Source organism: Macaca thibetana, chromosome 1 (assembly GCF_024542745.1).
Source record: "Macaca thibetana thibetana isolate TM-01 chromosome 1, ASM2454274v1, whole genome shotgun sequence".
NCBI lineage: Eukaryota > Metazoa > Chordata > Mammalia > Primates > Cercopithecidae > Macaca > Macaca thibetana.
In genome coordinates this window covers 192,228,926-192,246,473 of record NC_065578.1, presented here as the reverse complement: position 1 = coordinate 192,246,473, position 17,548 = coordinate 192,228,926, and the positions used below count along the sequence as shown (strand labels likewise).

The 17,548-nt window shown below is 37.9% G+C and overlaps 1 protein-coding gene across 1 annotated transcript in view; it reads left to right on the top strand.

Moving 5' to 3' along the window:
* The window catches only part of MROH9 (maestro heat like repeat family member 9), a 131,916-nt gene that overhangs the window by 31,150 nt on the left and 83,218 nt on the right, over positions 1–17,548 (top strand). Inside the window, exons 8-9 of the mRNA XM_050783869.1 lie at positions 5,013–5,148; positions 16,816–16,931. Of these exons, the coding sequence (XP_050639826.1) occupies positions 5,013–5,148; positions 16,816–16,931 (252 nt within the window). The remainder of the gene's footprint in view (positions 1–5,012; positions 5,149–16,815; positions 16,932–17,548) is intronic.

The following is a 17,548-nucleotide window of genomic DNA, read 5'->3' as shown; positions in this document are numbered from 1 at the left end:
GTGCCCAAAAAAAGAGAGTGAGTGGCTTATTTCAATCTTCTGATTCTCTGACCTGGGAAGGCAGCCTTTCTCTAATTTCTAAAATAGCTTGAGTTATACATCGGGTGTCCAGAAAGTTCACCACTGAAAATTTTGCAAGTGAAGCTTGACAGTAAGTGTATCTCACCACTCAAGACTGTTTTCTGCGCAGTTCCTAAAATGTGTTATATACTCAGCAAGTATTTGATGACAATTGTTTGACTAGAGCCTAGTCACATGTTTCTCTCTTCATTTGATATATTCTAGTGAATTCCACTCAAGTAGCAGATAGACATTTTGGAGTTTCATCTTCTGTCACCTCTTTCCATTACTGTAGTAGAATTCATTCTCCTTTGCATACATCCCATCCTTCAACTGCAAAGGAATAAATATGTAAATTCACATGTGAAGCGGAAGTTTCTCATAAATTGTTAGTTGAGAGTTCCTAGCTATAACTCAGATTTGTTTGAGAAAACCGATGGAGTAACCTATTACTCTGTTCTGCAATGTTCACTAAGTGCCACCAGGTGGAAGTACTTCAGCATTTTCCTGGACATTGAAACTAGAGCTAGAATCAACCAGCTCATCACTATCAGGGAAGCATAAAACTTCACTAAGTTTGCTTTCTCTTTAAAATAATGTCTTGTAAAGATGATTAAGCCAGTGAAATTAATTGGGGAGGCAAATATACAAAACAAAAAAATCAAAACACATTGTTGATAAATTAAAATCTGAGATTCCCACAGCCCCGGTCTGTGCATCTCTGTATCTGACACATTGTAGATCATCAATGAATATTTGTTCTACCCTTCTCTAAGTGCATCCACCTCATTTGTTGTCTGGTACTGTTCCTACATTGGATAGACTTTTTTCTTCATAATAACCCTAGCCTAGGTCCTCCAGAGTGTCAGAGATTCTTGTCCTATTGAACAATTCTATCATTTTTATCTTGTCATAAACATTTTTAAAGTGATGATTTGTCTCACATGACCCATGTGCCCATCAGGATAGAGAAACTCCTACACTCAAAGCACATGTTCCTTCAATTAAATGATTCAACTTTCAACAGGCAAAGAAATGTGAGTTAAGCATGTCAGCTTATAGCACTGAGATGTTTTTTCCCTAGCTTTGTCCCTTTGGCACATCAGCATTTAAAAATGGATGGTGGATTTCCAGCTAAATCTAACAAATTGTCCACATGTATATATCTCTTTCTTCTCCAGAGTCTCCACAAAATGATGGTAATAAAATATTTTAAAAGTATAAATACACAGCAACAAAGAGAATTAATGAAGTGTTTTCAATGGGCTAGTCATGCCAACAAATTTCTGGAAGACAGATTAGTTAGAAGATAAAACCTGGCAGGGGAACTGAGTGGTGGGAGACCATGAGCATAGGATAGGGGTTAGCTGAAAGAAAAGCAGTTTTCCCTGTAGAACCCTAGAGGGTGAGTTATGAAAGGCCAAATAATGATAAGGGGTGGGAGTCAAGGCAGGCTGGAAACATATGCATTAATTCAAAGTATTAATTGAAAGCATGTACAGAAGAACGTATGTTGTCCCGCATTCCTCTTGACACACATTGGCAGACAGAAGTTGAGAATTTTTCTTTTGCAAAAACCATTGTTAAGTTCCCTGAGAAAAGAGTCTTGCATTCTATCTGGATATACTACAGCATGACTCTAGCCCCCCTCCTAGCTGCTCTAAAACAAAGTACAACAGGTGGCAACCCTTGCTCACACACAAAACCCCATCAACAGGCATTACATCCTTAAATATTAAGCAGCAACCACACTTTGTGAAATTTGGGGAAACTCTGCAAATAAAAGAGACAGACAAAGGTAAATAAAGAAAAAAATACTATTAACGATAGAGAGACAGCTGGGCTTTGTGGCTCATGCCTATAATCCCAGTGCTTTGAGAGCCTGAGATGGGAGGACCTCTTGAGCCCAGGAGTTCTGGGCTGCAGTGAGCTATGATCACACCACTGCAGTCCAGCCTGAGTGACAGAGTGAGACCTCATCTCCAAAAAAATTAAAAATAAAAATAATTTAAAAAATAAAATAAAGAGATAATGCAGGGTACAGATGAGAAAGACATAGGTACATGCCAAAAGGAAATATAACTAAAGTGAGCTTAGCCTATACATTGAGTAATTTTACCTAGTCATGGTGAGACCATATTATTGATTTTTAACTTTTAGAATTAATCTATAAACCCAGCACAGAAAAACTTAAATGAGTTACTGAACACAATGTAAATGCTACGAGCTCAAAAGTGCAAAAATTAAAGTGCAGAGAATAGTTTAGTGGTTCTCCAACAAGTTAAACATAGAATTGCCATTTGACACAGAAATATTAGGTATATACCTAAAAGAATTTAACAGTTGTTCAAACAAAAACTTATACAAAGTGTTCATTGCAGCAAAATTCACAATAGCTGAAAAGGGCAATCTAAATGTCCATCAACAGGCAAATGAACAAGTAAAATGTAACATACTCATATGGCATATTATTCACTCATAAAAAGGTATAAAGTTGTATACATGCTACAACATGCATAAACCTTGAAAACATTACACTAAGTGAAAGAAGCCAGGCACAAAAGGCTACATTCTGGATGATTCTACTTATGTTCCTATTCTGTTATTACGTTTTATCCTGTTATATTCCTATTCTGTTTTTCTGTTCTATGAAACAAGAAATAAAAGTATTAATATAGTAGTAAAACACAAAAGTAGAAGAATTAAAAATAATATACTATGATGAGTAATGTTCTCTATTGAGAGAATTGTGGGGAAGTGGAAGAATGGAATTGAGATAGACAATGTCTCAAACTGATGTTAGAAGTGAAGATGCATTGTTTATAGAAACAAGGATGACTTCCAGAAGAAGCAGCTGAAAACCACGGAAGTGGTTGCTTCTGGAACCTAGCACTTAAAACTATCATTATTGTTAAGATAAGCGACTGGAGAGGCCAGATCTACAAAGAAAGGGCACAGTTAAAAGGGCCAGAAAACTAAGCAGGAATACTTAGGTTTAGGAGTGAATACCGAGAAGCTACTTTTCTCCATTTTTTAAATATTTGCTTCTTTTTAGTACTTGGGTAGATTTTCTATAAAGCCAGGATATATCATATTGAAAGCTCTCAAAGTCTTGTCTTAGAGGAGGGGTAGCTGTGGTTGTCACGCTTCTGAATGGCTGTGCAGGATATACATCAGTGTGCTCCATGATCCACGCTGCCTTACTCCTCTCTCGGCCTACCTTGGGTCATGTCCCACTCCCTAAACATGCCTTTTTAGTTGGTGACAGTAAGTGGAAATGCAATCTAGGCACGACCACACATACTCTGCTAGAGGCATCCACCTAACATATACAGTTAGATAGATCCTAACTGGCAAACAGAAGAGAAGGAAACCACGAGGAGTTTCATTTACAAAAACATCCACTAAGAACTACACATTTAACAAGTTCCTGAGCAGGGATAATCAGGGAGGACATTTGAGGCAAAACCTGTAATATAAGATGACTGTGAGGCCAGTCCCCTGTAAGTGGTGCTCAGCTTCAGTGAGTTAAGCTGTGAGAAGTACTACTCTTCTCTCATGCCCTGTAGAGAGAGAAAACTTGCTCCTTTTTCTCATGCCCATACACAACGATGGTTTTTAAGATCTTGCCATCGAGTGGGGGAAAAAAAACCTTGGAATATAAACCCAAAGAAAAGGACTTCCAGGGAAAGAGAGCATTTCTCCCTAGGGCCTAGAGCAGAGGCAGCTGCTACTGTCTGCTCCCAGACTCTCCAAAGCCACAGAGCTCCTAAAAGGGGAAGGACCAGGCCAGTCTTCGTATGGGTGGAAAAGAATACAAGCAGAATATCCACGGAAAAAAAGATATTTATAATCTCTGTTCTCCTACTGAGACCTTCACTCCCCACATCACAATTCAATTATGGCCTTGGCCCATGACCCAGATGACCCAGGCCACTTCATATTTCTTCCTTAGGAATTTCTGTGTGTGTGTGAGAGAGAGAGAGACAGAGTGGGCAGGAAGTGGTGAGGTAAGTCACGTAAAGGGCAGGGAAAATGGGGCATGAAAAAGGTCAACAGAAGCAGAAGCAGGCCTTGCGATCCCTCAGGAGTTTACCATCAACAATTGCTCCAATCATCAAAGCCTCTACCTAGGAAAAGTAATCACTTGTCTTGGGGGCAAGAACTATCTGCAAGCCATGCTGCTAGTTCGCCAAATCTACATTTAATCAGAGCCCTTCTTTGTTTTAAAAAAAGGCACACACAATTGGTAAAGGGCACCCATAATTTCATAAAAGCAAATGCCTTCTCTATCTTTCCTCTTTTCTATCTCTACTCTCTTCTCTATGTGGATATTCTCTAGCCAAACAGGTCCATTAAGATGAAAATCTAAATATTTGACTAGTCGAAGTGTTGAAGAAGTTGTAGAAGGAAATACGGAAATATTTTGGTAGTAGCTTTGACATCAAAAGCAAATGCTCTGCATTTTAAAAAATTTCCCTGGGAGGAATCAGAACAACTTCAAGAGGAAAAGTGGCATACCTCCTCAGTGACTTATAGTGTTTCATATGTGGAAAAGGAAACACTAAAGGTTTTGGAAATACACATCCCACCTTACTTTTCCACGTCCTGGGAATTTGCTACCCGCAAATGGCTACCCACTTCATGGCACAGAAACTAACATTAGTTGAGTCACCATTATTTCCAAGTACTTTGCTAGGATTTTTTCTTCTTGTCATCAGTGTTACCCCTTACTCTCCACAATAACTGTTACAAAGTGGAATTTATTATCTTCATTTCACAGATGAGGAAATTGAGAGTCAGTAATGGGGCCAGGATTTGATTACAGATATTGTAAACTCTGAAGCTTATCTTAGAATCCTAGTCTGATTTATAACAGGATCAGATGCATGCAGACATTTTCACGTTGGCTATGCATAGCAAATGAATGTTCTCCTTTGTTTCTCCATTAGACAAGTGTTGATGCTCCATGTTTGGGTCTCCTGGCAGCAGAGCTATCTCTTTTGTGTTCCCATGAAGATCCCTCGATTGTACAACAAGCGTCATTGGGAATGTGTCACCTCCTCTACATTGCACAGTGTCAGAATGGTAAGAATGGTTCACTATCTTTTCTCAGGGTTACTAAGAATATATCCCTCGTTATGCAATTTATGGGTCCTGGGAAGGCTCTATGTCTGTTAATTTCTAAATCCTGTCCCAAGAGTCATAGCTATACTTTCTAAAATGTATCTTTGAATCTTTTTCGCATTGTCAAGAAATTCTGGTAATAGTGTGGTTGGTTCTTCAAGATTTATAAAGTACTGTTCTTAGATTACTTGAGTATTAATGGTGGGGAGAGGAATGCTGGGTAGAACCAGGAAGGACGGAGAAGGAGAGAGTTTACCAATGGGACTTTAAAAATGAGGTATTTTTTCTATCTAATTGAGCATCTGATAGACTACTCAGAAGATTCTTGCTTCAATGGTGGAGAAAAATCAGCCTAGGATTAAAATAAATGTTGCTATGACTTGTCTAACAAAACATAAAAGCAAGACCTGAAAGTATTAAACTATTTCCAAGTAATTTAATTGCATTTTAGAACAAAGCTTAAAAATACTTGTATATTTGTAAGGGGTGGAGCCTTTGTCTATGGAGCCTATGCCTCTGCTTCTGTCCAGGATATAATAACAGAGAACAGATTTACTCTATTTACCCTCCTATAATAAGCAACCTTAATATATGTATAGTTTTTGGCCAGGCGCAGTGGCTCACGCCTGTAATCCCAGCACTTTGGGAGGCCAAGGCGGGTGGATCACAAAGTCAGGAGATTGAGACTATTGGCTAAAACGGTGAAACCCCGTCTCTACTAAAAAATACAAAAAAATTAGCCGGGCATGGTGGCAGGTGCCTGTAGTCCCAGCTACTCAGGAGGCTGAGGTAGGAGAATGACATGAATCCGGGAGGCGGAGCTTGCAGTGAGCCAAGATCACACCACTGCACTCCAGCTTGGGTGACAGAGCGGTGACAGAGCGGAACTCCGTCTCAAAAAATATATATATGTGTGTGTGTGTGTGTGTGTGTGTGTGTGTGTGTGTATATACATATATATGTGTGTGTGTGTGTGTTTATATATATGTGTATATATATGTGTATATATGTGTGTGTGTGTGTGTATATATGTATATATATGTATTATATATATGTGTGTGTATATATATATACACACACACACATAGTTTTCAATTCATTGGACATTAAATAACAAAGGATAATGACTCTTGAAAGATGAGAAGATAAGAACAAATGAGGTGGGGTTTGTAATTGCCTAAGCTTACCACCTAGAGTACATTTCTAGGAGCTATCACAAAAAGAGATAAGCCAGTGGTCTCATCAAGTTAAAAAGAAATGGGAGTCCAGATAGGTCAATATCTAGAGTTGAAAGGCCAGGGTACCAGAACGGGGTACATGAGTACATGCACACACATACACACACACACACGCACAAACCCACAAACTCGAGATCTTCAGAGATCTAAAGAGAGCCCCCTTTAAGTATTTAGCTGAGTACTAATGAGAATATGCATGTGAGTAAACTGCCTGAGTTCGAAGGGTGGGAAACAACAAAAACGATTACAGAAAAAGATCCAGTGCTCAACAAAGGCTGGTGATAATACCTATGCCTGTAAGCCAGAATTTAAAAGCTTATAATTCACAAGTACTGAGGTAGAGTACTCAGATGGGTTTTGTCTCATTAGGAGAAAAAAATCATCCCCAGACCAAACTGTTTTAGTGCTACCTAAAAAGGCCTAAAAACAAGATCTAAAAGTATCACTATCTCCAAATAATTTAATTATTTACCAAAACAAAGCTGAAGAATACCCCTAGAAATAAAAAAATTCCTGCACTCAACAAGTTAAAATGAACATGTCTGAAGTCCAATTAAAAAAAAAAATTATTAGGCTGGGCATGGTGGCTCACGCCTGTAATCCTAGCACTTTTAGAGGCTGAGGCGGGCAGATCACCTGAGGTCAGGAGTTCATGATCAGCCTGGCTAAAATGGTGAAATCCCATCTCTACTAAAAATACAAAATTAGCTGGACATGGTGGTATGTGCCTATAATCCCAGCTACTCAGGCTGAGACAGGAGAATTGCTTGAACCTGTGAGGCGGAGGTTGCAGTGAGCCAGGATCACGCCACTGCACTCCAGCCTGGGCAATAGAGAAAAGGCACGAATGATAGAATGAGTAGAGTGTGACATTAAAAGAATTATTATAACTATATTCCACTTATTTAAGGAATTAGAAGATAAAAACATCTTAAGTAGAGACATAGAAAAACTCCTAAAAGACCTATATTGAACCTCTGGAGATAAAAATGACAGTATCTGAGAAGAAAAATTCTCTGGCATGGATTAACAACATTGCAGAAGAAAAGATTCATGAGCTTGCAGACATAGTAATTATCAAAATTTAAACAGAGAAATAAACAACTGAGACAAATAGAGCATCAATGAACTATGAGGCATGTCTAATTTGAGTCTCTGAAGAGCTTAATACATATCTTATTTGAGTCTCTGAAAGTGAGAAAGTCAGGACAGAAAAACAAATTAAAGAATAATGACTGAAAAATTTTCGAGTGTAATAAAAGCTATAAACTCACACACCAAAAAACATGGCAGAGAACAGGAAATGTGAAGAAAAGAACATCAAGGCACATCATAATTAAATTGCTTACAAGTGATAAAGAAAAAAATCTTAAAAGGAGCCAAAGAGGAGAAAGGACATTATATATAGAGAAACAAAGGTAAGGGTGACAGCAGATTTCTCATCAGAAATGACACAAGTTATAGGCAATGAAGCCAACATAAAAAAATACAGAAAAGAAGAAAAACAGTGTCAATCTAGAATCCTTAAATGAGTAGAAATATATTTCAAAAAAAAAAAAAATAAAGACATTTTAGATATACAAGAGTTGCTAGAATTAATTACCATCAGATCTTTAACTGCAAGAAATGTTAAAGAAAATTCTTTTAGAAAAGGAAATTATACCAGATGAAAATCTAGATCTACAAAAAGGAATGAAGAGCACTGGAAAACTTCAACAACATAGATAAGTATTCATTTCTCTCTCTTATTTAAATCTCTTTAAATGATAGCCAGCTCTTTAAAGCAAAAATAATAACAAAAGTAAAATGTATAAAAACAATAACACAAAAACTTAAAGGGGAAAATGTATAAATGTGTTTTAAAATTTTTCTCCTATGCACAAAGCTATAAAATAGCACTTGAAAGTAAACTGTAATAAGTTAAGGATGTATCATCTAAACCCTAAAGCCACCACTAAGATAACATAGCAAAAAGTTATATATAATAAGCCAAAATGGAGCTAAAATGGAATCATGGAAAATAATTTAAAATGAAGCAAAAAGAATAGGGAAAAAAATAAGAAAAAATAGTAAACAAATAATCAAAAAAAAATTTTAACCCAATCATAATAAATGTAAATGTTCTAAATATCCGAAGTAAAGAGACAGAGATTGTCAGACTGAATAAAAAGCAAGCCTCAACTATATGCTGCCTACAAGAAACTCACTTTAAATATAAAACACACATGAATTAAATGTTAAATGTTAGAAAATGATATGTTAACAATAATAAAAAGAAAATTAGAGTGGCTACATTATATTGCTATAAAAAGATATATTTTAGAGATAAGAATGCCTCCAAGGAAAAAAAAAGTCATTTCATAATGATAAAGGGATCAATTAATTAGGGGGACATAATAATTTTTTTGAATAGATTTAGGAGGTACAAATGCTGATTTGTTGCTTGGATATATTGACTAGTAAGCATCACCTAAATAGTGTACATTTTACCCATTAGGTCCTTTCTCATCCCTCACCCCACCTTTCATCTTCCTACCTTTATGAGTCTCTGATGCCTATTAATATGCTCTGTATGCCCATGTGTACACATTATGTAGTGAGAACCTGTGGTATCTGACTTTCTGTTTTGAGTTATTTCACTTAAGATTGTGACCTTTTTTGCCTCAATGATCTGTCTAATACTGTCAGCAGGATATTGAAGACTCCCATTATTATTGTGTGGGATGTTGAAATCTCTCACTATTATTGTGTGGGAGTCTAAGTTTCTTTGACGATCTCTAAGAACTTGCTGTATGAATCTGGGTGCTCCTCTCTTGGGTGCATATTTATTTAGGATGGTTAGGTCTTCCCATTGAATTGAATCCTTTTCCATTTATGTAAATGCCCTTTTTGTCTTTTTTGATCTTTGCTGGCTTAAAGTCTGTTTTGCCTGAGATTAGGATTGCAACCCTAGCCTTTTTCTGTTTTCCATTTGCTTGGTAGGGTTTCTCCATTTCTTTATTTTGAGGCTATAAGTGTCATTACATGTGACATGGGTCTCTTGAAGACAGCATACCATTGCATCTTTGTTCTTTATTAAGCTTGCCACTCTGTGCCTTTTAATTGGAGCATTTAGCCCATTTACCTTCAAGGTTAGTGTTATTTATGGATTTGATCCTGTCATGATGTTAGCTGATTAATTATGCAGACTTGTTCATGTGATTGCTTTATGTATTACTGGTCTGTGTACTTCAGTGTGTTTTTGCTGTGACTAGTGCTGGTCTTTCCTTTCCATATTTAGTGTTCTTTTCAAGAGCTCTTATCAGGCAGATCAGTGGTAATGAATTTCTTTGGCATTTGCTTGTCTAAAAAGGGTCTTATTTCTCCTTCGCTTAGGAAGTTTAGCTGAGCCAGATATGAAATTCTTGGTTGGAATTTTTTTTTTTTTCTTTTTTAAGAATGTTGAGGCCAGGCATGGTGGCTCATAAATCCCAGCACTTTGGGAAGCTGAGGTTGGTGGATCAATTGAGGTCAGGAGTTTGAGAACAGCCTGGCCAACATGGTCAAACCTCGTCTCTACTAAAAATACAAAAATTAGTCAGGCATGGTGGTGTATGCCTGTAATCCCAGCTACTCAGGAAGCTGAGGCATATTAAAAAGTGATAACATTTTTTTCTTTTTTCATTTTGACCTTGGAGAATCTGACGATTATGTATTTTGGGGATGTATAATTGTGCAGGGATTGTCTGTATTTCCTGAATTTGACTGTTGACCTCTCTAGCAAAGTTGGAGAAGTTTTCATGGATGAAATCCTGAAATGTTTTCCAAGTTGTTTGCTTTCTCCCCATCTACAGCAGGGATGCCAATAACACATAGAATTGTCCTCTTTATATAATCTTGTATTTCCTGGAGGTTTTGTTCTTTACTTTACATTCTATTTTCTTTTTTTTTTTTTTTTTTTTTCTGACTACCTTAATTCTGAGAGCCAGGCTTCAAGTTTCATGATATTTTTCCTCAGCTTGGTCTATTCTGCTGTTAATACTCCCATTTGCATTGTGAAATTCTTATAGTGTGTTTTTCAGCTCTATCGGGCCAGTTAGGTTTTTTCAATCTGGCTATTTCATCTGTCAGCTCCTGTATCATTTTATTGTGAGTCTTAGTTTCCTTGGATTGGGTTTTGCTATTCTGAATCTCAGTAATCTTCATCCCTAGCCATATTCTGAATTATATTTCTGTCATTTCCATCAATCCAACCTGGTTAAGAACACTTGTTGGAGAACTATTTCAGTCATCTGGAGGACATCAAACACTCTAGCTATTTGAGTTACTGGTTCTTTCTCAGCTCTGCATGAGGGTATTCCTTTAACTGCAGTGGAGATTGAGTATAGTCAGCAGACTTCTTTTTGGGATGTCTTCACAGGGCTGAGCTTTGTGCAGGGTCTGTATTTGTATCTGACTTCTCATCTTTGGTTTCATGGTAGGGTATGTTAGTGAAATATTTTGGTGTTGAGGTTTTAGGGTGTGATCTGGTCAATGGCACTTAGGCACAGTGGTCAGTTGGTAGACTCTTGCTCAGTTGTGGCTCCCCTATATTTCCTTACAGTAGCAGCTATGTTCCTTCTCAGTACCCTGAAACCATGGGCTCCTTTCCCACTTGAGTGTTGGCTATAGATCATGGCTTGGCACTTCCGGGATGCCTATCACAACTCTGGGGTGATTTCAAGGTTTATATTTCCTCCCTAACTTGGAGGCAGCAGAGAAAGGAACCTCGGCAGTGATTTTGGCCAACAGTCTTTTGCTTGACTTCTGGAGGCTCCACACCAGAGAGATGCAGGTCAGTAATTGCTTAGTGTAATCAACCCAGGATTGAAGGTCTGTGCTGTGGGCCCAAGCTAGGAGTTCCCGGCCTGGTGATAAGCAGGGAGCATCAAGTAGAACCCTTGGGAGACAGACTGGTCCCCTCTCTTTGGGTTGATTGTAGCTTGCTGGAGGTGCAGATTAGGTACTTACAGTCTTTGCTCCTTCTTTAGTCCAAGGGTAGCAGGGGTAGTACCACTGCAGAGGCAGTGGTAGAGGAGTTTTCAGTTGCTCCCATGAGCTCTACTTCCAAGAAACACGGAGCTGCTGTTACTGAGATTGTTCAGCCAGTAGGGTAGGACAGCTAAATTGCTGGTATGAGCTTGGGGTTGTGCTTGTTGGAGAGCAGGGGTTCAAGGACTCTCCAGGTGGAAAGATTGGTCTCCTCTTCCTATGGTGACTGTGGTGTGCTATAAGCTCTGGTGTAGCCCTCAGGCTCATTTCTTCCCCAAATTGAGGGCAGCAGGGATAGAACTCTGCTGTGGCAATGGCAGAGAGGTTGTCAAATACCTCTGGGAGCCTTTCCCCAGGGAGACTCCAGGCCACTTACCAATGGACATGCTCAGCCATGGTTGTGGGTGACCATTCTGCAGTTATGAGCCAGGGGCCCTGCCTGGTGAGGAGTGGGGGTTGGGTATTTCCAGAGAATAAGGGTTAGACTCCTTTTCCTCTTGTGGCTGGAGTGTGTTGGAGGTGCCCGCATAGTGATTAGGCCCTTTGTTCCTTCCCCCAGCCCAAGGGCTGTTAGGGGAGTACCACGGCAATTGCAGTGGTGGAGGTGTTGTGGGTTGACTCTGGGATTTTCTACTCAGAGAGATGCTGGGCTGCCTCTGATTGAAGGGTCAGATGGCGGCAGGGTGGTTGTGCTGGAGTCCAAGGTCAAGAGACCGTGTCCAGTGAGGAGAAGGACTGAGACCTGGGTGGAAAATAGCCCAGCCACTTTTTCATGTCGGGAATGCTCTGTGCTGGGAATTCAGACCAGTCTTTGGTCCCCACAGACTCTCAAGAGCCTGGAGACAGTAAGGGTTATAAGACAGCAAAGATGGCAACTCGCCCTCCCAGGGAGCTCTGTCCCAGAGAGTTGCAGAGATGCTGCTGGCTCAATAGCGCTGGTGAGGGATTGCTGGAGATCCAAGCCAGGAGAACCTATTCAGTGAAAACTTAAATGATTGTTAGCATTTTGTAGCAATAAAATGTTTTTAAGTAAGATATGTATGTTTTTAGACATAATGCTATTGCATACTTACTAGAATATAGCATAGTGTAAACATATATTCTATAGGCATTGGGAAACCAACAAAATTAATGTGGCTTACTTTATTGTGATAATCACTTTATTGCAATGATCTGAAACCAAACCTGTAGTATCTTTTGAGGTATGTCTGCACGTAATGGTAAAATACTGAATGATTTCCCTGAAACATCAGAAACAAGACAAGGATGTGTATTATCACTACTTCTATTCTATTCAACATTGTGCAGAATAGAATTGAGAGTCCAGAAATAAATCCATATATATAGCCAGCTGATTTTTTATGAAGTTTCAAAGGCAATTTAAAGGAGTGAGCACCAACTTTTCAATAAATTGTGTTTGGAAAAAATGAATATGTATAGGCAGAAAAACAACTTTGATCCATACTTCATATATATTCAAAAATTAATCCAAAGTGAGTAATAGAACTAAATGTAAAATCTACAACTATAAAACTCAAAGAAATTTGGGGGCCTTGGATTAGCTAAAGATTTCTTAGATACAGTAATCAAAGTATAAATGAAAATAAATGATAAATTAGGTATTTCTGCTCTTTGAAAGATACTGTTAATAGTTAAGCCACAGACTGGGAGAAAATATTTGCAAACTACATATCTGATAAAAGACCCATATTCAAAGTTCATAAAGGACACTCAAAACTCTGTAAGAGGAAGAGAGGAAGTTGTCTCTGCTTACAGATTACATGATTTTATATTTAGAAAACCCCATCATCTCAGTCCACAAACTTCTTGAACTGATAAGCAACTTTAGCAAAGTTTCAGAATACAAAATCAATGTGCAGAAATCACAAGCATTCCTTTACACCAACAATAGGCAAGCAAAGAGCCAAATCATGAATGGACTCCCATTTACAATTGCTACAAAGAGAATAAAATACCTAGGAATATAGCTAACAAGGGATGTGATCTCTTCAAGGAGAACTGCAAACCACTGCTCAAGGAAATAAGAGAGGACACAAACAAAAGGAAAAACATTCCATCCTTATGGATAGAAAGAATCAATATTGTGAAAATGGCCATACTGCCTAAAGTAATTTATAGATTCAATGCTATTCCTATCAAACTACCATTTACATTCTTCACATGATTAAAAAAAATATTTTAAATTTCATATGGAATCAAAAAAGGCCCCGTACAGCCAAGACAATCCTAAGCAAAAAGAAGAAAGCTGAAGGCATCATGCTACCTGACTTCAAACTATACTACAAGGCTACAGTAACCAAAACAACATGGCACTGGTACCAAAACATACATATAGACAAATGGAGCATAACAGAGACCTCAGAAATAACACCTCACATCCACAACTATTTGATCTTTGACAAACCTGACAAAAACAAGTAATGGGGAAAGAATTCCCTATTTAATAAATGGTGCTTGAAAAACTGGCTAGCCATATGCAGAAACTGAAACTGGACCCCTTCCTTACACCTTATACAAAAATTAACTCAAAATGGATTAAGATTTAAATGTAAAACTCAAAACCATGAAAATCCTAGAAGAAAACCTAGGCAATACCATTCAGGACATAAGCATGGGAAAAGACTTCATGAATAAAACACCAAAAGGAATTGCAAGAAAAGCCCAAATTGACAAATGGGATCTAATTCAACTGAAGAGCTTCTGCACAGCAAAAGAAACTACTGTCAGAGTGAACAGGCAACCTACAGAATGGGAGAAAATGTTTGCAATTTATCCATCTGATAGAGGTCTAATATGCAGAATTTACAGGGAACTTAAACAAATTTACAAGAAAAAAAAGAAAAAAAAAAAAAAAAACCCCATCAAAAAGTGGGCAAAGGATATGAGCGGAGACTTCTCAAAAGAAGACATTCACACAGCTAACAGACATATGAAGAAAACCTCAACATCACTGATCATCAGATAAATGCAAATTAAAACCACAATGAGATAACATCTCATGCCAGTCAGAATGGTGATTATTCAAAAGTCAGGAAACAATAGATGCTGGAGAGGATGTGAAGCAATAGGAACGCTTTTACACTGTTGGTGGGAATGTAAATTAATTCAACCATTGTGGAAAACAGTATGGCAATTCCTCAAGGTTCTAGAGCCGGAATACCATTTGACCAGCAATCCCACTACTGGGTATATACCCAAAGGAATATAAATCATTCTACTATAAAGACATGTGCACACATATGTTTACTGCAGCACTGTTTACAATGACAAAGACATGGAACCAACCCAAATGCCTATCCATGATAGACTGGACAAAGAAAATGTGGTGCATATATACACTGGAGTAGTATGCAGGCATAAAAAGGAATGAGATCATGTCCTTTGCAGGGAGATGGATGAAGCCGGAAGCCATCATCTTCAGCAAACTAGCACAGGAACAGAAAATGAAATACTGTGTGTTCTCACTCTTAAGTGGGAGTTGAGCATTGAGAACACATGGACACAGAGAGGGGAACAACACACACCAGGGCCTGTTGGGGGTGGGGGGTGAGGGCAAGGAACTTAGAAGGTGGGTCAATAGGTGCAGCAAACCACCATGGCACACGTGTACCTATGTAACAAACCTGCACGTACTGCACATGTATCCACCCCCCTTTTTTTAGAAGAAATAAAAAAAAACTCTCTAAGAAAAAAGACAACCAAATTAAAAAATAAAAATGGATTTAAATAGCCATTTTACCAAAGAAGAACACATAGCAAATAAGCAAATCAAATAACGTTCTATATATACTTATTAAAGAAATGTAAATTAAAACTATAATGAGATGCCACTACACACCCATTAGAATTTCTAAAACTGAAAAGACTGATTCTACCATGTGTTATTAAGGATGTATAGTCACTTGAGCTCACATACATTGTGGGCAAACTGTAAAATAGTATAACAACTTTGGAAAATAATTTGGCACTATCCTAAAAAGATAAACATATAGCTATCATATGATTCAGTCATTCCACAACTTTATATTTACCTGAGAAAAATGAAAGTAGTTGTTCATACAAACACTTAATGGTACATGAATGTTCATAACACCATTATTTGTAATAGCCTCAAACCAGAAACAACCTAGATGTCCATTAACAGGCAAATAGATAAAGAGATTTGGGTATGTACATATAATAGAATAGTATTATTCACTGTAAAAAGGAACAAACTATTAATATGTACAAAAACATGGATGAATCTCAGTAGTTTTGCTGAGTGAAAGAAGCCAACCCCCCTCCACCCCCAAAAAAGAGTACATACTGTATGATCCACTTATATAAAATTAGAAAGTACCAACTTGACAGAGAGCAGATGACAGGAAGTGGATCAGTGGTTGACTTGGAGTCAGAGGATGGGTAGAGGGAGTAAGTGTGAGGGGTTACAAAAGGGCATGAGGAAACTTTTGGAGGCAATAGATATGTTCATTTTTTTCCTGTGGTTTATTATTATTGAGTTTATAGATACACAAAAACTTACCAAGTTGTTCACCTTAGATATGTTATATGGGCTGGGCATGGTGGCTCACACCTGTAATCCCAGCAATTTGGGAGGCCTGGGCAGGCAGATTACTTGAGCCCAGGAGTTGGAGACCAGCCTGGGCAACATAGTGTGACCCTATCTCTACAAAATATGTGTATTTTTAATTAGCTGGGCACTGTGGCATGTGCCTGCAATCCCAGTTACTGGGAAGGCTGAGGTGAGAAGATCACTTGAGCTCAGGAGGTCAAGGCTCCAGTGAACCCTGTTTTTACCACTGGACTTCAACCTGGGTGACAGAGCAAGATCCTGGCTCAAAAAAGACAAAAATCAAAAACAAAATCAGTAAATAAATGTCAATTATATCTCTATAGAGCTATTTAAAAACAAACAAAATCATTTAAAGCTCACCTTCTCCGGAACTGAAATTTTCTGCACCTAAAGTTTTTCCTGAGTACTTCTGGATTCTCTGGTCTACCACTCAGCTCATTTCAGATGCCTCCGAGTCTACTCTCCCTGCCAATAGACCCTCCAGCTTAGCATTAGCTTTTCCAGCACACTGAACCATGCATTTGATGGTCTATATGTATTTGTTATCTTGTCAGGCTATTATTAAAAGTATTTGTCCTTCATTCATATGTCACATGGACTCTCTTAAACACTTTATGAATTCTGTGTGAGTGCCATAATATTTTATGAGGCTAAACTATGAGCAGAGAGTTAAATATTCAGAAAACGTCAGATCTCCTGAACTGGGCAGGAAAAGAAAATTGGAAATAGTAATGTCATCGAACAAACCAGTGATCAAATAACCTTAAACCATTTTTCTTAACACAGCGGATATTAGAACAAATAAGCCTACAAACGATAAAAGTCACAGCCTCCAGTTTCCTTCTTCTGATGTAGAATTTCTACCCAAGGAGTTTCGACAAGACAAAAGCAAAATTGCTCAGGTAATTTAGCCCCCACTTTTGCCAAGGGCTTTTGTTTATATGTATTATTACTCTTAGTAGCAATTTATTTGAACAAAGTTTATGTTGTTAGTAGTTTTTCATTTTTTTTAAACTCAGTGCGGTAAAATGTAAATGATTATAGACCATTTGGTTTTCTGATTTTCATCTCTATTAATAATTATGCCAATTATTCCCAAATATAGTAATTTGTATTACTTAATCCTTATAGAAAGCAAATGAGGTTTTCCTAGTTACACTTCTTTTTGTTTGGCCAACAAATAGTTCACTAAAAATGGAGAACTTCTGCTTATTTAGAAAAATTAACAAAGCAGTTAACAGACTTTCCAATACTATCATAATTTGCTCTGCAAACATAATGACACTGTGATTTTGATTTGTTTAAAAGTGTTATTAAATGAGAAATAAAAATTTAAAAAGCCTACATGATAAATCTCAGTACCAAGTAAGTTGTGTTTACACTGTCTCAACCCTTGGGAGAACCGTGAGGCTCTATAGCTATATATGCTCCCTCACCTTATTCAAACTACATAGGTTTAGCCATAGGCTCCAGAAGTTGCACAGCACTGGGGCCCAGGCTGGGCTTTCCAGCACCTTCC